This window comes from Haliotis cracherodii, unplaced genomic scaffold, assembly GCF_022045235.1.
Source record: "Haliotis cracherodii isolate W230 unplaced genomic scaffold, xgHalCrac1.p SCAF_24, whole genome shotgun sequence".
NCBI lineage: Eukaryota > Metazoa > Mollusca > Gastropoda > Lepetellida > Haliotidae > Haliotis > Haliotis cracherodii.
In genome coordinates this window covers 3,518,825-3,542,027 of record NW_027266280.1, presented here as the reverse complement: position 1 = coordinate 3,542,027, position 23,203 = coordinate 3,518,825, and the positions used below count along the sequence as shown (strand labels likewise).

Here is a 23,203-nt window from a genome sequence, read left to right as displayed (position 1 = left end):
CACCAAGGAGGGTTTGGATGATCCTGGCAGTCAGGCTGGTTAGCCTCATCCTCAGCTCAGGGCCATTTACCACATATTTCCCTGAATTTGGTCAACCACAAGACAAAACAGTGACTATCGTGGCTCTTATCAAGCTACATGCCAACAGATTTGTTTCACAAGGACTGACTGATAAAATGAAATTGTTAACCTCATAGAGCTTGTGTAATCTATATTTTTAGTAAATAATGGCAATATGAAAAAAAAATCAAGAAGTATATTTAGGTACGAAAACACACATGGGATAGCAGTGATTGTTGATCACATCATGACCTGGACCAGTAACTTAGTTATATTATCTACAAAACGCACCCAAAATGTAATCATTGGTCTTTCAGTAAACTTGCTCAGTCATCTTCAGGCAAGTGAAGTCAGAAAAGGTCATGGCGGTGAATACTGTTCTAGGGTTGTTGCTTGTTGGAATACATTGTGGTAGGTATATCCTTGACGTATCTTCTTTAGAATAGCATGGGGCTTAGAAAAGGTACCCAACCAGCCATTGCTTGCTGGTTGTAACAGGCGACCAGATTGGGTCGGATCTTCAGGTTCTTTGACTTGGTTAATGTGTGTCTTATGTCCCTATCGTGTAGAATATTGCAAATCCTTCAATAACTGGTTTATCTTGGCATGACTTGATTATTTATAATCTGTATTTACATGGAATATTCTGCCTACGACGAAAAAACAACAAACAAACAAACAGACAAACAAAAGAACATATTTTGACAATTATTGTCTTACACTGTGTACGTGTGTAATGCTACATTCCATGCAAGTGCTCACGGTACAAATCTACATGTACACACCTACACGGAACAAATCTACATGCACACACATACAGGGTACAAAATTACACAATTACAAAATTACACATTGCTGTAGTACAGATGTCGGTTTACACTACATAATTTTAACTAGCACCACTTTTTTTTAAATATGAGACTCAGTATAACGTTTTAAAGAAACAGAAGGCCCATAACATGTCATTTAGACAGACAAAGCATGTTGTTAAAATTACAATTTACTTTACCCAAATTTTCAACAACCATTAGCCTTCCCAATAGAAAAACTGTTTCAAATCTTTGAACATGTAAGCCTGATCATTGACCAAGTATGACACACGCTGACGTAATGCTTTAACAGTCTACATTTATGCAATGATAAAAACTGCAGACTATATATCTAATACTGAATACAATATGTCTCTATGTAAACTCAAAGGTGTATGTTAGTGCCACTGATATTTTCTATTTACCGAACACCACAGCGTTGGCCTACCCGACTTCCCTGGGGCCACCGACCACCTACCCGACTACCAGGGGTCCACCGACCACACTTGGATGTTCAGAGAATGACGGCCGCGTGAAAAACTGCATGTCTTACTTTTGCTACGAAGGACAGTTGCTGCCATTTGAGTTCACTGCAACGCAGTCGTGTTGTGACAAGATGCATCAAGATGGAGGTGATATGCATCCAAGATGCATCATGATCTACCCAGGTACCACTTTCTAATACATCATATCTCGGGCCCTTACAATCTGTTCCTCGTGACATATATCGTCTCTTTCTGAGAAGAGCCATCATCCATTGCCTTGAGTTGCTTGGTGTTACTGCCTTCTGTGACCTGGATATGATACTGTCTAATCCAACTATTTGATTATATGTAAATGAGATTAAACTCAGGAGAACACAAGATTCTGTCCACATTTATTTAGGTGAGAATATTGAGTGGACATGTGGGAATTATGTTGCCGCTATCAGTCTGTTAAGTCATAGAAATTGTGTGTCTTTACCTGACATTTTTGTTTGAAAGCGTTTAACCCTATTCATAGGAATACAATAAACACTTATATACATGCAGAGTATATAACGTATGTCTTTGTTCACTTTCAGAACGCTACGGAACCACACCACCATCCCTCATAGGAAAATGATGAAACACAAAGTTTCATCAATGCAAAATAAGGAGCATTTCCACAACATGATGTTTATATTCTAATAATCATCGATGTTCATACCCACATAGTGGTGTGAATGGTCAAAGTGTAATAACGCGCTGTATAGGCAATAAAACAGGTAGCATAATTGCTTCTTTTGGATAGACTGGAGAACCACGTGTTTCGTCTCTGATCCGGTTGTTTGCATGTTATCGTTCTCCGGAGCATTGATCGAAGATTTAGGTTATTTACAGGCGGCGTAAATAAATAGTCATGTGAAACTCGAGTGAGTGAGTCTGAGTTTCTATTTAACGTTGCTATGTCTCAACCACATAGCAACGAGAACCAATTGTACATTTATATGAAGCTGACAACGATTGACTGTAAAACAATCAGCTACATATCACAAATCACACTTGGAATTAAGTGTGACCGCCTATTGTGTATACACAGCCAACAATTTTCTGAGATACACCCTGTGGCGGAAACCCAAAGGATAGTCTTTGAATTGCGAGTATAGTTTGGTGTTTTATGTGGAGTGAGTATGTGAGTTGTGTTTTCCAATGATCTGAACAGTATGTTAGTTATATCAGCTTGAAAAAGTTCGAATGAGTGAGTGAGTTGGTTTTCTGTGGTTTGGGTGGGTGGGTAAGTGCGTGAGTTGTCTTTTAGAACAGAATTTCATTGCATCAGCTGGACATTGGAGGAAAGCACGAAGTGGGGGAACGGATATGGTACATGAAGACCAACAATAGCCTTGAAACATCCTCAAGCATTTGTTGAAAAGAATGGTAGGGTCGGTAAGGGTGATCGAGAGTCCAATGAAGTCAGTAAAGAAACAACTGATTTTCAATTTGATAAGATTGTCAAAGTTTGTTGAAAACAGAGGTAGGATCGGTAAATGGACATCTGTGGAGCTTCAACATCCAGTTGATGGTCACTTAATCTCATTCTGTTGGTCAAAGATTTCATAAAGGACTAAATCATAATATTTTGTTCATAATCAAGAATAACACATATGTATCACCTCTCAGTCAATCTAGGTAAGATGTAAATATAATGACGTCAACACATGAATGACCAGTCTACATTATCTACCGAAATGGATTCCATGATATGACTGTATATTTTTCACAGGTACTTGACTTTTTTTTATCTTAATCATTATTTGTCCTCGTTGTGGGTCAAAGTAAATTGTGTTTTCGCAATGGTCAGCAATATTCCAAACAAACAACCACAATGGGCATCATGAGTGCGGAGTTTAACATGCAGAATTTCCTAGAGATGAAAAACACCCTATCATTGTAATACAATATGTCTCAATAATAGACAAAGATTCACTCGTGAATGTCCCAATTCAATTTGTTATGGTCGGGCTTTTGAATTACACACGTTTCACCCATTTTTCAATCCTGGTTTACCTCCCCCTTTCAAAATTGTCACACGTCTCAACCTAAGTATCAAGGGCGTTTCTGTCAGATTAGCTGCATGCAGACGACTTTGAATCGTCTGGTCAGTAACGTGAACACCGGCGGGATGGTACAGGTGGACAGCAATATAATTGGCTGTTGGGCTCGATTTCCTCAAGCTAATTTCTTGGGCTTGTGTTATAGATCATTGACATGTTTTCGACTGAAGAAACCTAGTCCAAAAGTCTGCAAATTTCAGACTGACGCACATTGAACATATTTGCTACCTCTCGCTGATTTCTACAGGTTTAACGCATGCTAATAGCTCTCAGGTGTTCATCACGTTGTAGACGACGCATTCCAACTGCACACTGCAATGAAGCAACGGTAGAGATATTACGTGTTACTGTGGGTAATGAAAATACTGATGGCTGATCGCGATTTGACGCCCTTTCACTGAGTGTCAAAATCAAGAATAACCCTCTACACATGGTTTATATCGTGCAATGTTTCGGGTGTTTGGGGACGTTGGTTTGGTACACAAAACGTTTAATCTCTGTCGGTCATTATTCATGACTGAGCTTTCTTCTCACGACCTATCTTCAATTTTTCATTTCATGATCCCCTACTTTTTGTGAAGAGTATGTTCACTGTTAAAACAGCGAAAATCCCAATTTCAGCCAAGTTCAGCCATTCGGCATGCTTGTATTAAAAGGTATATGTTAACATTTGTAATGTCTCGAGTTTTATCACCACCTATTGTGACAAAACGTATATTTAACATTCATAATTCATCAACACTCAATCGGTATTAATATAATCAAAGTCCCTAGTATGGTGATCTCCGTTCAGTGGCTGCCGAGCTATAGCTAATATTTATCTTGTATTGTTACGTATGGTGTTATAGGTTTATGGTTTTCTACTAGTTTTAAATAATATCTGTGATAAGTCTAGATAATTTACCGTTCTTCGACGAGAGGTTTTTATACAGTCTATATATGTCTATTTTGAATGTAGTACTTTTTTCTCGTCACGATATGGCTGAAATAGTGCCGATGTGACGGTAACTTTGAACTCACTCACTCACTAATATAATAACAAAAATGCCCGATAAATGTGTCCGGAGTTGACTTGCGGGAAGGAATTTTGTTTACACTGAACAGTTTTACTTTCTTTGTGTACGCCAATCTTCGCATTTTATTACTATTACAATGGATATCATTAAGAAGAGGTTTAGATTAGACAGTGGATCCACAGGAATGTCCTTCTCCACCGTTAGCACCAGCCACTCAAACAATTTTCATAAAAATGAAGGTGTTTTTTGTTGCCTAACGCAGCACAGCAGTACTTCTACCATACGGCGGCGCCGGTAAAACCATCAAGTCTTGAAGGGGCATTCCATTTCTGGACCAGACAATCCAGTGACAGCGCGTTTATTGATTTTGTTGAAACTAAAACGGTATGCTAATTTTGAATTACGTCTGCTGCATACAAGTGTCAAGTAATTAAGAAACGCCCAACATGTAGGAGTTAACAACAAAAGAACTGAAGTTTTAGGTTGTTCTGAAGTATTTACTGAATATATGATATATGTTAATCAATAATTATACATGCTTACATGGTGTAACTGATGTGTAATTGAATGTGTTGTTTTCGGTTACTGAAGACACACCGAGAAATACCCACTGAAGGACATTTGTTGTCTTACTCCGCAATCAGCAACATTCCAGCTATAATATAGTCCTTGGAAGAAATTCAAATACATAATTACGATAATACTATATGTGCTAAAAACCTTGAGACATATCATAAAGAATAAACATCCAACACGACCAATGAGGATATGTAGACATTCTTGATATTCATATGGTGTCAACATAATGGAACCTTGCCATCTGTGCTAGTGGTCTAAATTAGTATAATACAATGATATTTGAACTACAAATTGGTTTATGGACAATTAGCAAAACTTAAACACTTTTGCGAAACGTTATTTTGAAAGGATATACATGAATGTTTGACATTTGACTGGAACCTTTTGCTATTTTAATTGTTTTCAAGTTTATTTTTTTATATCACCAAAGAAATAACTTCGACTTATTGTCAAGCGAAGGTAGGGTCCGTTACATTAAAATAGCAAAAGGTTCCAGTTCCGATTATGAGCAATGCAGATGCCAAGTTTCGTTGAAAATCATTGATCATTTTGCAAGTTATGTAAATAATCGTAATCTTCGATCAATGCCACCGGGTACAATAACACCAGGAACGCCAAGAGAAGCAATAATGTTACTTTTTTATTGCCTTTACATCGCGTTATTACACTTGGAGTATTTACACCATTATGTGTGTTTTAACATCAAGGATTATTAGAATATTAACATCATGTTGTGGAAAAGCTTGACGTACTCTATTTTATGCATTTGTGAAACTTGGTGTTTCATCATTTTCCTATGAGGGATGGTGGTGTGGTCCCGTAGCGTTCTGAAAGTGCACAAAGACATACGTCATATACTCTGCATATATATCAGATTTTATCAATTCTTATGAATGGGATTAAAAGCTTTCAAACAAGAATGTCAGGTGAAGACACAACTTCTATGACTTAACTGACCGTTAGCTACTACATAATTCCCACACGTCCACTCAATATTTGTGGACTGTTACCAACCTTGTGCTCTCCTGAGTTTAATCTCATTTGCATGTAATCTAAAGGCTAGATTAGGCAGTGACATATGCAGGTCACAGAGGTGTTAACACCAAGCAACTCAAGGCAACGGATATTGGCTCTGCTCAGGAAGCTATAAGACGTGTGTCAGGAGAAACAAATTGGGTCTGAGATAAGGGTGGTAAGAATGTGGTACCTGGGTACATCATGATGCATCTTGGATGCATACCACCTCCATCTTGATGCATCTTGTCACAGCACGACTGCGTTGCAGTGAACTCAAATGGCTGCAACTTTCCTTCGTAGCAAAAGTAAGACATGCAGTTTTTGACGCTGCCGCTACTGTCTGTACATTCAGGAGTGGTGGTCGGTGGCCCCCTGGTAGTCGGGTGGGTGGTCGGTGGCCCCAGGGTAGTCGGGTAGGCCAACGCTGTGGTGTTTGGTAAATAGAAAATATCAGTGGTACTCATATACACCTTTGTGTTCTCTAAATAACATTTTCGTTTCTGTCACAGACCAAAACTAAATACCAGACTCTACAGACCGACCGATTGTATTCAGTTTAAGATATATAGTCTGCAGTTATTAATATTGCATAAATATAGACTGGTGAAGCATAATGTCAGCTTGTGTCATACTTGGTCAATGATCTGGTTTACATGTTTCAGAAGCAGGCAAAGATGTGAAAGCAGTCTCTCCATTGGGAGGGCTTATGGTTGTTGAAAAATTGTGTAAGGTAAACTTTTACAAAATGCACATACATGTCACTCGAGAGTTTGTCATCATGTGAACAGCATTACTTAAATCTCTAAATGACATATGATAGGAGTTTGTTTCCATAAAAGAGTCCCATATACAAAAAGAAGAAGTGCCAGTTAAAATTATGTCGTGTTAATTGACATCTGCATTACAGATAGTTCAAAGTAAATACGACAGTTTGTCAGAATATCAGCAGTAACTACTCAAGTGTCTTGTACCTGACATAGTATGATACTGGTGATGGTGATAGCAGTCAAATGTGTACAAATAGACATCGTTATCACTGGACATGTAACTATGTGTAGATCTGTACAGTGTAGGAGTGTACATGTAGATCTGTACCGTGTAGGTGTGTACATGTAGATCTGTACCGTGTAGGTGTGTACATGTAGATTGGTACCGTGTAGATGTGTACATGTAGATTTGTACCGTGTAGATGTGTACATGAAGACTTGGACCGTGTAGGTGTGTACATGTAAATCTGTACCGTGTAGGTGTGTACATGTAGATCTGTACCGTGTAGGTGTGTACATATAGATTTATACCATGTATGTGTGTACATGTAGATTTATACCGTGTATGTGTGTACATGAAGATTTATACCGTGTATGTGTGTACATGTAGATTTATACCGTGTAGGTGTGTACATGTAGATTTGTACCGTGTAGGTGTGTACATGTAAATCTGTACCGTGTAGGTGTGTACATGTAGATCTGTACCGTGTAGGTGTGTACATGTAGATCTGTACCGTGTAGGTGTGTACATATAGATTTATACCATGTATGTGTGTACATGTAGATTTATACCGTGTATGTGTGTACATGAAGATTTATACCGTGTATGTGTGTACATGTAGATTTATACCGTGTAGGTGTGTACATGTAAATCTGTACCGTGTAGGTGTGTACATGTAGATCTGTACCGTGTAGGTGTGTACATGTAGATCTGTACCGTGTAGGTGTGTACATATAGATTTATACCATGTATGTGTGTACATGTAGATTTATACCGTGTATGTGTGTACATGAAGATTTATACCATGTATGTGTGTACATGTAGATTTATACCGTGTATGTGTGTACATGAAGATTTATACCGTGTATGTGTGTACATGTAGATTTGTACCGTGTAGGTGTGTACATGTAGATTTATACCGTGTAGGTGTGTACATGTAGTGTTGTACCGTGTAGGTGTGTACATGTAGATTTGTACCGTGTAGGTGTGTACATGGCGATTTGTACCGTGTAGGTGTGTACATGGAGATTTGTACCGTGTAGGTGTGTACATGTAGTGTTGTACCGTGTAGGTGTGTACATGGAGATTTATACTGTGTAGGTGTGTACATGGAGATTTGTACCGTGTAGGTGTGTACATGGAGATTTGTACCGTGTAGGTGTGTACATATAGATTTGTACCGTGTAGGTGTGTACATGGAGATTTGTACCGTGTAGGTGTGTACATGTAGTGTTGTACCGTGTAGGTGTGTATATGTAGATTTGTACCGTGTAGGTGTGTACATGGAGATTTGTACCATGTAGATGTGTACATGTATATCTGTACCGTGTAGGTGTGTACATGTAGATTTGTACCGTGTAGGTGTGTACATGGAGATTTGTACCATGTAGATGTGTACATGTAAATCTGTACCGTGTAGGTGTGTACATGTAGATTTGTACCGTGTAGGTGTGTATATGTAGATTTGTACCGTGTAGGTGTGTACATGTAGATTTATACCCTGTAGGTGTGTACATGGAGATTTGTACCATGTAGATGTGTACATGTATATCTGTACCGTGTAGGTGTGTACATGTAGATTTGTACCGTGTAGGTGTGTACATGGAGATTTGTACCATGTAGATGTGTACATGTAAATCTGTACCGTGTAGGTGTGTACATGTAGATTTGTACCGTGTAGGTGTGTATATGTAGATTTGTACCGTGTAGGTGTGTACATGTAGATTTATACCGTGTAGGTGTGTACATGTAGATTTATACCGTATATGTGTGTACATATAGATTTATACTGTGTAGGTGTGTACATGTAGATTTGTACCGTATAGGTGTGTATATGTAGATTTGTACTGTGAAGGTGTGTACATGTAGATTTATACCGTGTAGGTGTGTACATGTAGATTTATACCGTATATGTGTGTACATATAGATTTATACTGTGTAGGTGTGTACATGGAGATTTGTACCGTGTAGGTGTGTATATATAGATTTATACTGTGAAGGTGTGTACATGTAGATTTATACCGTGTAGGTGTGTACATGGAGATTTATACCGTGTAGGTGTGTACATGACGATTTGTACCGTGTAGGTGTGTATATGTAGTGTTGTACCGTGTAGGTGTGTATATGTAGATTTATACCGTGTAGGTGTGTTCATGGAGATTTGTACCGTGTAGGTGTGTACATGGAGATTTGTACCGTGTAGGTGTGTACATGTAGATTTATACCGTATATGTGTGTACATGTAGATTTATACTGTGAAGGTGTGTACATGTAGATTTATACCGTGTATGTGTGTACATGTAGTGTTGTACCGTGTAGGTGTGTACATGTAGATTTGTACCGTGTAGGTGTGTACATGGCGATTTGTACCGTGTAGGTGTGTACATGGAGATTTGTACCGTGTAGGTGTGTACATGTAGTGTTGTACCGTGAAGGTGTGTATATGTAGATTTATACCGTGTAGGTGTGTACATGGCGATTTGTACCGTGTAGGTGTGTACATGGAGATTTGTACCGTGTAGGTGTGTACATGTAGTGTTGTACCGTGTAGGTGTGTACATGGAGATTTATACCGTGAAGGTGTGTACATGGAGATTTATACTGTGTAGGTGTGTACATGGAGATTTGTACTGTGTAGGTGTGTACATGTAGATTTGTACCGTGTAGGTGTGTACATGGAGATTTGTACCGTGTAGGTGTGTTCATGTATATTTATACCGTGTAGGTGTGTACATGTAGATTTGTACCGTGTAGGTGTGTACATGTAGATTTGTACCGTGTAGGTGTGTACATGTAGATTTGTACCGTGTAGGTGTGTACATGTAGATTTGTACCGTGTAGGTGTGTACATGGAGATTTGTACCGTGTAGGTGTGTACATGTAGTGTTGTACCGTGAAGGTGTGTACATGTAGATTTGTACCGTGAGCACCTGCATGGAATGTAGCATTACACACTTGACAGTGTAAGACAATAATTGTCAAAATATGTTCTTTTGTTTGTCTGTTTCTTTGTTTGTTGTTTTTTCGTCGTAGGCAGAATATTCCAGGTAAATACAGATTATAAATAATCAAGTCATGACAAGATAAACCAGTTATTGAAGGATCTGCAATATTCTACACGATAGGGACAAGAGACACACAAGTAACCAAGTCAAAGAGCCTAAATAGCCGACCCAGTCTATCTTACAGCCAGCAATAGCTGGTTTGCTATATTTTCTACGCCACATGCTATTCTAAAGAAGATACGTCAAGGATATACCTACCACAATGTATTCCAACAAGCAACACCCATAGAACAGTATTCATAGCCATGATTATGTCTGACTTCACTTGCCTGAAGATAACTTAGCAAATTTACTGAAAGACCAATGATTACAATTTGGGTGCGTTTCGTAGATAATATAACTAAGTCACTGGTCCAGGTCATGATGTGATCAAGAATAACTGCTATCCTATGTGTATCCTTTTTTTATGTTTTCTTATCTGATATTATCTCAACGTGAACCCTCTCGAATATAAAATAACTGAACGTTCATTAATTAACTCTTACAGAAAAGGCGAATGATCATCATCACAAAACCTGATGACCTGTATACTTAAAGGAAATGAGTCTAAAAAGTACGTACAAATTACAGAAAAATGTCATTACTGTCGATTTTCTATAAAGTTGCGTCTCTCTCAGTATGTTGTTGGCTCAAGTCTGCACTGAGAGGTTGTATGTCTGACAGACATATATATTGTTGAGATAACACGACAAATCTATGATTTGATAGTATCTACTTACACAAACCAAGTGCCTGGCATTTTACTCTTAGTAGATTTAAACAACTTTAGAAAAATGGATATTTGAAATATAATTTAGAAGCAAACCTTAAAATGAAAACTGACAGACTGCAAAAAGCCTTGTCATATGTTTACAATACAGACTGTCGAGTCTGCACAAAACATTTCTCTCGTACGGTTGGTAAGTTAAGTGTGCGTCATTCGTCTTGAATATTGGCAAAGTTAGTGAAAGAGTGAGAGAGTATGGTTTTACGCCGCTTTTAGCAATATTCCAGCAATAGCACCACGGAGGATACCAGAAATGGGCTTCACACATTGAACCAATGTCCGGAATCGAACCCGGGTCTTCGGCGTGACGAGCGAACACTTTAACCACTAGGCTACCCGACCTCCCTGTACCACTGTAAGGAGTATGATGATCGCGTTGAGATCATTTTTAATGGCTAAATCCAAGAACTCTTTTTTGTAATTGTATCTTTGATATGCCATAATCATACCTCTAAACTGAACACCCATCTAAATTGAACTACTATAACATCAAAGATTTAACTGTAATAGTTCAAAATAAAACTATACTTTATTATACTACATATGGGAGATGAGCAAACTTTCAATCTTAATTCATGCACATAACGTTAACCACGTTCTTTCGTCAAGCTGGGTTCGATTCACCACATGGGTACAATGCGTGAAGCACATTGCTTTTGTCCCCTGCCGTGATATTGGTGGAATATTGCTTAAAGTGCTTAAAGTGGCGTAAAACAATATTCACTCACTCGTGCACACCCCATGGTGTACTGTCTTCCGATGTTCTAGTAGTGTTGTCTGTTACTGATTGACTACAGTCTTGTGGGGTTAGATATATTACGTCCATGTATGTGTATTTCATCATTTCAATTCGCCAAATCCGTCTGAAGCAGCCAGGACTGTATTTCGTGCACATAACTAGCTCATATGTATAGTTGCATCCATGATGTGGGCGAACATCTCTGGCCATGAGAATGATCAAATGAAGCGGGTTTTTGTAGAGTTTATGAAATATACGATGCGTGCCTTGATGGTAAGAATAGTGTTGATAGTGAGTCCAGAAATAAAAGGAGCAAAACCAAAAGTTGCTGTAAACGTGTCATTTGCATGCCTTTGCATGTGTTTGTGACTGGTGCCATCGGTGAGCAGCTAGGGATCGATAAACACATGCTGATGATGTAGGCGGAATCGGACAATCGACTCGGCCTTTTTTCAGCGATGTCTCATGTGTGTGTGCCCGAGCCATGGTTTATTGGCGATTAAAGTATAAAGTTATAAGATATAAGTGTTTGAGCATAAACATCCCCAAACTGAGTCTCATGTCAATTCTTGATGTTTCCTAAATTCACATAGACAACCAAAAAAAACCAATGGATTCCATCCATGCAGATTCACTCAACACCTTTGCTAACACCGAAGAGTTCGAATGTCTTTAGTAGACTGTAGATAATCATACTGTGTTCGCAAAACAGCAGCAGGTTACCTAAAGATTTATCCGTGCTATATTGAACATTTGAACCCTTGACCTGCGCTTTCGGTTACATCTGCATGTAACCTACCTCTAAACAGTATGTTTATCTCCTAATTTAATACTTCTATACTATTTAAAATTCTAGTTATCCTGACAAAATGCACATATCGAATATCTATGCACTTGGAATGTGTGTCAATTAAAACAGTTCCATCGTTTCGGAAGAAAAAAACAACGTAATTGTAGTTTTGACGTTTATTCTGTATATTCGTAAATCGTTTAATTCTAATGTCTCATTGAATAACTTCAAACCAATGTAAAATACATGAATTGTTAAGGAAATGAAAACACCCCCGTGAGGATTCTGGAAATTGTTTCAGCAACCTGTGCCAAGAGGCAACTAGATTGATCGCGTGGTCTGGCTCGGTGACGTGGTTGATTGCATGTATGTCATCGTACCGGACGTTGCTGATTATGTCCGTCGTTTAACTGGCCTGGTCTCGACCATCTACAGGCCTTTTACTTAGCTGTAACAATGCTAACTGCGACGTTAACTACCAAAAACAAACTAATAATATCTGGCGTCGCATTTCCGTATGTCATCCAAATAGTAATGACCGTAAACAGTAAATAATACATTCATGAAAAAACATGCAAACAAAAAAAAAAATATCAAATATACACAGATTAAAGTGAAAATATCTACGTAATATTTGATAGACATTATTAGACACGGTCATATTCACAATTTATGATGAAGACAAATTTTAAATTGTGTACACACAACAATTTTAGCCCCTCTAACTTATGTAATAGGTCATAAGTAAAACATATCAATACTGTATTGTATTTGTGCTTATTTCATTTAGTTGAAGCTTTTGCAAACATGTTAACACAGTGATGCCTGAATCGAACGTGGTAACGATCTTTACAAAGGTAAGTGTGGTATTGTCATGGTGTCATATCTTATGAATATGGAAGGGATTTTGTTTCTTTTGTTGACATACACTAGGTAGCAGTTACCTGTCGGAATATTTCACATTGCATGGTGTCAACTATTGAGGACAGGGTATCTGTTCAAGTCATCGTGGCCCGACGGCGTGGGTGGAACATGGTGCCCTGTTTTGGTTCTCGTTTCCACTCGACTACTTACAGGCCGCCGCAACATAAAGTTGCCAAAAAAGATACCGTATTTCCTCTTGCAGAAACCGGGATTAATAGTGTGAAAGTTTGTTTTTTATTAGAGGAAATACGGTACATAATATATTTTTGCAGATTTTGGTGGCTAACCATAAACTATTAAAAAGGTCACAACAAAGGATCATCAACTCTACCTTTAAAGTCAGTACAAAGGTTTATCAAATATATTTATATATGATTAAACTTCAGTTTGAAAAGAATGTTAAAAAAATATGTTCTTAACAGGAATATAGAAATGAATACAAAAATGTTATGAAACATATGTCATGAATATATCAGTATTATTTATGTCATAGTTTTCGGTCTCGGAATCCAAGTGTTCTTTCCAAGAGAGCTTCTTCCTAAGGGAGGTAAGTTCTCCTGACTATTGGCCGATATGCTTGTATCCAACAGTGGCTGTCAAAATAAATGAGACAAAGATGAATATCTATTTGATAATAACTTCACTTTATTTTAGATCATGAATATATCAACAAATATTAAAAGTAAATAAGGTTGTCAATAAATATGTTTTTGCAAAGAAATATTTTCTAATAACAGGACCAAATATTTTAAAGAGTCTATGTTCGCGTTGTTGAATGTTTATACGCACCGTTTCATTGTTCTTGTTACGCATGACAAACACGAAGAGGATGACAGCAATCACGCTTAAAACAACAACTCCCCCAACCGATGCTGCTATAGATGCGACGAGGGAGATTTTGTACCCTTTTACGGATTCAGTAGATGTCGTCGTCTCTGAAGACGTAGTAGTAGTTGTAGTTGCCGCGACAGACGAGGTAGCTGTAGTTGTCTTTGCAGACGAAGTAACTGTCGTTGTCTGTGCAGACGTAGTAGTTGTAGTTGCCGCGACAGACGAAGTAGCCGTCGGTGTCTCTACAGACGGAGTAGCTGTTGTTGCCCCGGCATATGTAGTAGTTGAAAATATCTCGCCGGACATAGTAGGTGTGGTAGTAGTAGTTTCCGTGAACACAGTAGTCTCTATTGTTCTAGTAGTCTGAGTAGGTGCAGTCTCGACGTAAGTAGTTGTTGCAGACGTTTGTGTGGTCGTTTCATTGCATGCAGGAGCTGACAATAACAAGCCACATACAATAATGCATTCGTTATTTAATTGCAAGTGTAACAAAACCAATCCGTTAATATACTTGGAAAATAAGTCCACCATTGTTTTGTTTTTTATCAGTCCCAAATAAAGATTAGCGAAAATGCAATATTGCAGAAAAATCACAGAATTCTTTTTATCAATCTGTATTTTCAAGCTTTTTCACTCAAAGGATGCACAAACATTGAACATGCGATTCAAATTTACAGAATATATAAAAACAACTATAAATAATAATTAATTCTCACCTTTAAACGATCTTGTGGTATTAAAACAACATATACACATGTACTATGGTTACATCCAACAATAAATAAATATCAAAGACATTGCATAGGAGTTCTTATTAATTTGTGAGGGGGAAATGGTTGTTTTTACCGCAGAAATATATAATTTGATGTCCATAGTTGGAATCGTATAATATACTCTGCTCTTAGCAGAGATGTATTATTATCATGGAAAGGGTCTTGTTCGCTTTTATCATGATTATATTTCATTTATCCTTGACACAGAATTTAGATGATGGGATGAATTCAAATTTATATTGGCCATATGATATCATTAGAAAATGATTGATAGTTACAAAAAATACTGTTCTATGGTCGGAATCGTACACTCGACTCTGCTTTGGGCGAAGGTTTCTTGTGAATATGGAAAGGGTTTTGTCGCTCTTATTCAGTTTAGTTTTCATAACCCGGAGACAGAGGTAAGATGATCCAACGTTATTGAAAAGGATAATCACCTGATCTGCTTATCCAGCGTCTCCCACCACCAGAAACATCACAGACTGTACAGGGTATGACAGGGTGACTGCTTCCGTTCATCACACACTTCCCCTCATGCAAGCAGTATGCCCCCTGCAGAAACAAACTCGGCATGATCAAGTAGAACTTCCCAAACCCCTCGAGTTCAAGGGATGTGACAGTCAATCTGTACTGAGGAGACACTTTGAAAAAATGAACTATTTTATCCTAAAACATAATGCATCATTGTTAATATTTGTGTATTTAAATACTTTTCATGAGGACCTTTTTCGATACATCCAACACATATTACGTTTTGTACCTTCAACGTCCAACTGAAGTCTGTCCCATTAACCGTGCCATTGACGCAGGTGCTGTCAGACAGTATCACTCCAACGCTGGAGCTGAAGTTAGTCGGGTTGTTAGAAACTGAAATTTTGTAGGCCCAAATGAAGGCTGCATTCTCGGCTGCATCTTCATTTCCAATAACACCCTGAGATGAAATATCACACTCCACCTGACTGATGCTGACAACTGACCCCAGCGACGTTCTTGACCATTTCCTTTCACTGCTGGCGTTGTATACCTGTGAAGCATATAGTGCGATATGTGAAAGACGACAATATCCATGATGGTGTTGATACTTAATGTTGTCAGTGGTCATCTTACAAGGCATTTATTTTGAGCTTACATTGTAAAAGAATCATATTTACCCTAAAGGCGTCCACGTGACATGCCGTCAGGTTATCTATGAATGTTTCTCCATAAATTGATATTACATGACACTGATCACGTGACGTGTCACAGTGGCCATCATCTTGTATGCTGTCTATCGCTGGAGGAGCCGTGAGATCAACAGAGCAGTCCACACCGTCGTAGTCAGCGTCGCAATCACAGTCACCTGCATATGAGGGTTTTACTGTCAGCATTGTTTGACACCGAAATAACATTGGTTTCTAGCCAATCGCAAATTACAAGAGAAGTGCGGGTATTGAGGGAATTGTCACTGGGGTTCATGACAACCAAGGAACGTATGCAACATGGATATTTGTTTAAGGAATAAAACAGCACACACCTGGACACTTAAGTGAAAGTCATTGGTTACACTTCCAATACCTATTTGTTGTTTAAGGTTTCATTTCTCTATGTTGCCGTTGCATAATTTACCTGTCTGAGCTTCCTAACAAGTGAGTGAGTGAATATAGGTTTACGCCGCTTTCAGCAATATTCCAGCAATATCACGGCAGGGGACACCAGAAATGGGCTTCACACATTGTATTCATATGGGGAATTGACCCTGGGTCTTCAGACATTGCTGTTTTAAAGGCATCAAGCAAATCAGGTATCTGGTCTCACACATATGTCATAAGCACGTGGTGCCGAGGCAATATTCAAATTATGCATACATTAAGCAGTCCCCGTTACAATGGGCAACTTAATTAGTGGCTAGCTGCTTAGTACCTTCAGTACAATTCCCATGTCCACTACAGTCGTTTAAACACGCCTCGGCTACGACGATGTCATAGACAGAATGTTTTGTAGAATCCCCGCTCTTCTTCTGGAGTACAGGGTTAACTGCAACCTCATGAAGACACTTGTCTCTCACCGTGTCCAAGGCAAACGCTGCAAAGGCCGTGGTACCGGTCAGCTAGAATACAAAAATGTCCACCGTTACCATCATTTATATCCACACAGGCAAATATCCTGTATTACGGTGAAGAAGGCGCTACCAAGAGGCACCGCGGTTAATTGAAAACTTTTCAATCTTTCGATGTAAAAAGGTATCCTTCAATATGCATAAAACATGACAACTTTAAAAGTTAAAAGATGGATACTGTGGTCGATACGATGAACCAAGAGTTTTTTTGCAGTCCTTCGAAGACATATCTATATCTGCTACAATTGTTAACATTTTCGATCACGATATTGCTGAAATACTGCCAATGTGACATCTGGCTCAATCCCTCACACACACGGAAATCTTATAATAACCAAGGACTATTAAGCAGGGTACAAAAATGCCTTAGCGCTACGACTGTCGTAAGTCTATGTTAAGGTATAAGTGTTACGATCGCTAAGATCTCTTTGTACAACGGCAACCTGTGCTACTACGGTTTCTAAAAAATCCCAATGGGATTTGAACGCTTTGTTAACATGATGTAAAGAACCTTAAAATATCCTTGAAAAGATTTTAAATAAAATCAACATACTCGTATATCCAGCACACAGTTGTCTATGCTTCCCATGGTGTCAACTCCAGTCACATTGTTGCAGACTTGCACGGACCTTGAAGCCTTGAATATGTTTGTACAGTAGGCCCTGGCTTTTTCCTCTGTCCATCCATCCATCCACTCTCCTTCGGCTTGCTGCATAAACAAATATTTGGTTACAATATAAAGCATAATGTAGAGAATATGCATATTCAGAAAATATATCAGAGACCACATCCCGCAAGGAGAATAACAGCATGTTTTTTTCAATGCAGTGTATCAATTATACTCCAAGGCACGGAAGTGATCGTTGAATGTCAGCCCGGGAGCGCCAGACTAGATATTTAGGAGGAAAACTCCTCTTCTGTGTTACCGGGACCAGTAAGGGCTTATGCACGGTTCACTGACAATGGGATTTGGAGCTCCCAGTACTAAGCAAATAAAGCAAAGCAGTACCGCTCATTAATTTCATTACCGTACTTATTCATGTTAAAATGTTTTCAATGTTCAGTACAGGTGATGAAGCTCATAGAGGTTAATGTTTATTTAATGAATCTCAAGTTAAAATGTTTTAAACATATTTTTATTTCGACTGAAAATTGGGATCGCAAACAAGGCAACGCTTATTTTGATACCTCTCCCTGTATTGAAATCAAGTAAAAGAAGAAAGTCAAGGTGTTAGTTATCAAGCATAATCAATAGTGTTCGGTTTTGATAAAATTAATGGGATTTTACGTAATATTAATATTAAGATACACATAAATATTCAATGTGAGTATTTAGAGTATTAATTAAATTTAAATCTAACATAATTTGTTATGAAAGTATGAACAGGTAAAAGAATGTCTTGACTAAATTAAGATGATAGGCTTTCGCATCCATAGAGTACTGTATTGGTGTCCCCAGCACATAACCCGTTAATGATAATCTACTGCAGAGGCCTGTCCCTGGGAGTATAGTCTCTGGTGTCAAGCTTTCCTTCCACCCACCCGAATTGTGGTTCTGTTGATTGCTGCTACCATCAAAGGACATATCGTTTACAGAATACAAGGGCCCTTTGTCTGACATTGCACCAAATAACTCTTCTGTAGACGAATGTCGTTAATGTTTCTCATATATGTGTTATAAATAGACAGTGAGTAGCCCATTGAAATGTATGTGTTAGTAAAAAGATGTTTTGTGAATATAAACAAGAGGGGGCAAGAGTATCGCAGGCTATGTACAGTTACCCCCCTTAGGCATGTCAGAATCCAAAGATAGTGGGTTAAATTCCAGATTGTGATTCAGGGTGTCTTTGCACCATACCTTGGTTAATAACTTGCTAAACTGCCTTAGGCCTACACCTATATGGGGTTTTGTGTCACGTTAAGCTGACAAACATGCAACTTAAATATTATTTAAAACGGCATTAAACTTTCTTCTGAGGAGGTAGATTTATTTCCATATGCAAAGGACTATAATCAGCGTTGCTTCGTTACAGTAAGCAAACTATGCTTCCTTTGGATGGTAACAGTAGTTCATCCAGCATTGATTTATTCTAAATTTCAGAAAGGACCCAAGAAATTTATTAACCTTTGTCAGAATTTTACCGAGCATGTGATATGTAAGAAAGTTTAACAAAACGAGATTTAACTATTTACAAATGTTTGAAAGACGACCACACAAGAAGTAAATATATTGTATTCAGCGTTGTGAAATTTCAAACTAAGCATCTCTGAATAATATGTTATTAGAATATACTATACACGATTTCTCTATATGCTCTGAAATTGCATCCGTATTTGAGTGCTGATAGACAGACCGATGTGACGCTAAATGTTAACTCACTCATTAGTAAATACAGGAGTCAACGCCAGAGAATAACCAGTTTTATATTATCCGACGCGACAGATTCCTTTAGGAGTAAAATGCAAACTAGTGGTGCAAATTATATGAAGCTGGTGAGCAACATCTTTATCTTGGTGAGCATCATTCAACAATTACACCTTCTTAAGGTCCCAATTACAAATCGTACAAATTACAAATTTACAATGTGTAAATCGTTAATATGCCGATCCATCCATATGGTAGGGTTCGTGTAATCGGTACTTGATTTTGAGTAGCATGCATATGATCTATTACTATCTCGAAAATTCATTTCAAATGGTTCTATGAAGAAAACGAAATGTAATCAAATACGTCGTAGTTTGGACGTATTTCAGGCATTGTTTCCCCAAAATAGTTTTTCCCTGAATATCAGAGGTCAGATAGTCATGATGCTCCACGACCCATGAAGATCCGGGGTAGAATGGTTCTTCAGCAACCCATGCTTGCCGTAAAAGGAGGCCATTCTTGTTGTAAGAGGCAACTAACAGGATCGGGTTGACATGCTCGTTGACTTGGTTGATGCATGTCATCATATCCCAATTGCGTGGCTCCATGCTCATTGTGTCAAACACTGGATTGTCTTGCCCAGACTCGATCATTTACAGACCGCCGTCATATAGCTGGAATATTGCTGAATGCGACTTTGAATAACAAACAAACATGATGTCCTACCAACACGTAATCTATGGTACGGAATTTCGTGATCACTCTACAAAATTATTCATCGTTTTGGTAAGTCACACATTCCGGATATGTCATCATCTTGACACAGCATGCTTAATTTTGAATTTGCGATATTTTAGTGAAAGGACTTATGATAAATGTTTTAATACATTGCCATAATATCCAAACTAAGCCAGCTCTCTCCTCTGCAACTCCCTACTGGTTTAACGGACCAACCTTCATAATATCGATCATATATGGATCAATAAACATATGGATCATACGACAAAATGCAATTATGCTAAAACAACGAGAAAATAACTAAATACCCTTTTCAGTCGGTGTTGTTCCTTCCTTGCAGACTGAATGTTTGCATACCGCCGCCTCCTGCGTCTCGCCTTGATTGAACAATCTGTCGGGCGAACATCAGAAAACCCATAAAGTGTGCTGCAGATTGTTCGAGCTGCATCGGCAGTACAGGTGACTTCTCTGACCAGTTGAATCCCTGTAGGATCTTTTATACAGGAACAAAATGTGTTTGTCTTCGACCAAGGATCCAAACGTCTGTGTGTATCATAATCAAAGAGATCCTCTTCCCCGTTCACCCTGCAACGTTGCATTTATATATATTCAGGTGGGGTGAGGTGGAATGGCCTTTAACTTCGCATTTAAGACTATTGCAATTATATATCTCTGTTGCATGTTCGTGGTTGCTTGCACAAAGCCCGGACTAATGACCGTCCCATAGTGCTAGCCCACTATGCCGCAGTTTACCATTGATACCCACTCGACACAGTATACTGACTCCGAGCCGACCAGTACTTGTTTTATCCCCTTAATGCTGAGCATCGGGCAGAGATACAAGAGGTACCATCTTTTAACGTATTTTGGTATGAAGCGGTCGGCTATCGTCGAACCACCGACTTACCGAAGTTACCGTACTCTGGGCAGAGTATGGGGGCAGTCTCTATTTAGTATCATCCACAATACAGACATACAGAAATAGCTGTATCACTATGTTTCACACGTTCTGTTTTCTTAAGGAACAACTTTGACATTATATTTTTTCTATTTTCTATTTATTTTTATATGGGGGTTTGGGGGAGGGAGTGTTTATTGCAAGATTTAAATAAACACACCATGAAGGCCAATAATGAGTTTCATGATTTTTTCTGTATACATTGTCAACGCCAGAGAATAGTCAAGTCTCGATTATCAGACGAAATAGACTATATTGGGCATTAAAGGCAAAATGATAGAGGTCACATAAGCTCTCTCCCTTGCATCTTGTTTGTATCTCCTTCGCAACTCATACAGAGTACGCCTTTCTAGGAACAAGGGATGTTAAAACGTTTGATATGTGGAGAATCTCAACCAAGTGTCTTTTGATATCAAATATATCTGCTCGAGTCGATAAAGGTTTTAAACTTCTATCGACGAGTGTTGATATATTTGATATCAAAAGACACATAGGGTGAGATTCTATTTATCATAAAACAGCATTCTTCCAATTTTATCAGTTTATAAGTAAGGTTTCCTTATGTTCATTAACAATCCTGCATTCGGATTGGCTAAGTTGGTCACGTGTTATTGCATTACTTTCCCAATGAATGTAAAAAGATCATGCCACGCCCACCGAAGTGAACTACTTGTATTACTACGGAATGTCGGGGAATCCCACTATTGCAGTCGAGGGGAATCTCTTTCTGCTCGCGTGTATCGTCACACACAGGGCATTTATTCGAAATTCATGCCAGTTCATTGTCCAAACAACCCTTTGGGACCGAAGGTCGAGAAGGAATGAAACAGTAAACTTGCAGGCTCGATCGCCTGGTTGTTTCCCGATCGCCTCGGTCCCACAACTTTCATCTCTTCGGGTTTCCAATTTCTAACTAGCATTTTTCCAACGGAGTATTCCCGTTATCAGGAAACTAATGTTCGACTCTGGCGGTAACTGACCGTGTCATTTGAAACAGCCGCCTTCTCCCGGATATATTTGTTCCGGCTCGTTACAGTCTGACTGTTTCAGTACTTCTCGCCTCTTGCCTTAATTGACAGGTCATATGAACTTTGCTTTGATCCTACTCTCCGTTGGTTGGCTACTGACTGTGTGGGTGTGTTAAGTTATGTGCATAAATTAAACATATGCTTGATTCATGTCACGCCACAGTATGTATTCCTACACCTAGAATGTTTATCAACCTCTTCATTTTTGTCTGCTCTGATATAAACAACTGTTTTTGGTTAAACTATTGTATGTTTTCGTTGTCGAATATAATCATAAGAATTGACTGTGTATTTTGTCGGTTCATTGAGGTAGGAATCGAAAAACCGATGTGCAAATCTTTTGTAAGAATCAGCTTCGCGGATTCATACAGTTTGCATATCGGTTTGTCGATTTATACCTCATAGAACCGAACAAAATACACACTTAGTCCTTAAGTAGACAGTAATAAGCAGTGTTTTAAGAGTAAGAAGTACTGCTAACAGATTCGGTAGCAGAGCCATTAGTGATGTCATTTGATTGTAACGTCACTGCAACAATGACGTCACAATGGTCTGCAGTTATCGCTGCAACGAAATTGCATCACAATTCTTTGCAGACCATTGTGGCGTCATTGTGATCTCACCCAAGTAATTTCTCCTGTGGGAGCCAGTTTTGGATGATACACACAGAATTCGAATTTAGTAATTTTTTTAGTAAGTTGAAACGTATGAATTTAATACCATACAACGGCTCACCTTTAAAATTCAGGCGTCCGTTCCGCAAAGTGTTCGTGGCACCAAGGTTAGTATAATTCACATGCTTTGACATCGACTTACGACTGTCGTTGTGCTACAGTATGATCGCCTAGTGGTACGGAGCCCTGCACCACGTCACGTTACAATCACGTCACAATACCCTATGACGTAATTGGTGGAATTTTGTTGCAATATCCAACGTCAAAACAATGCCATGTGATGTCAGCTTAGCAACAAGGGTGCTGGGGGCATCGAGTGTGCATAAGCTCCTCTCTGTGACCTATCATTTCCACATGCAATGTCGTTGAATAGGCCAAGTGATGTTGAGAGCTTTCAATATTTGTTCGTGAAAC

At 38.6% G+C, this 23,203-nt stretch overlaps 2 protein-coding genes across 2 annotated transcripts in view; one reads left to right on the top strand and one right to left on the bottom strand.

Annotated features, from left to right (window-relative positions):
* The first annotated feature begins 370 nt into the window (after positions 1–370).
* On the top strand, positions 371–2,202 carry LOC139472473 (uncharacterized). Its single transcript, XM_071254950.1, has 3 exons — positions 371–471; positions 1,307–1,537; positions 1,933–2,202. The coding sequence occupies exons 1-3, from the start codon at positions 423–425 to the stop codon at positions 1,971–1,973; spliced, it is 321 nt and encodes a 106-aa protein (XP_071111051.1). The 5' UTR covers positions 371–422; the 3' UTR covers positions 1,974–2,202.
* Positions 2,203–13,809: 11,607 nt separating this feature from the next.
* The window catches only part of LOC139472167 (uncharacterized), an 82,465-nt gene continuing 73,071 nt past the window's right edge, over positions 13,810–23,203 (bottom strand). Inside the window, 9 exon segments of the mRNA XM_071254544.1 lie at positions 13,810–13,920; positions 14,117–14,331; positions 14,449–14,592; positions 15,369–15,483; positions 15,692–15,955; positions 16,083–16,270; positions 16,831–17,017; positions 17,580–17,735; positions 20,438–20,714. Coding sequence (XP_071110645.1) covers positions 13,810–13,920; positions 14,117–14,331; positions 14,449–14,592; positions 15,369–15,483; positions 15,692–15,955; positions 16,083–16,270; positions 16,831–17,017; positions 17,580–17,735; positions 20,438–20,714 — 1,657 coding nt within the window.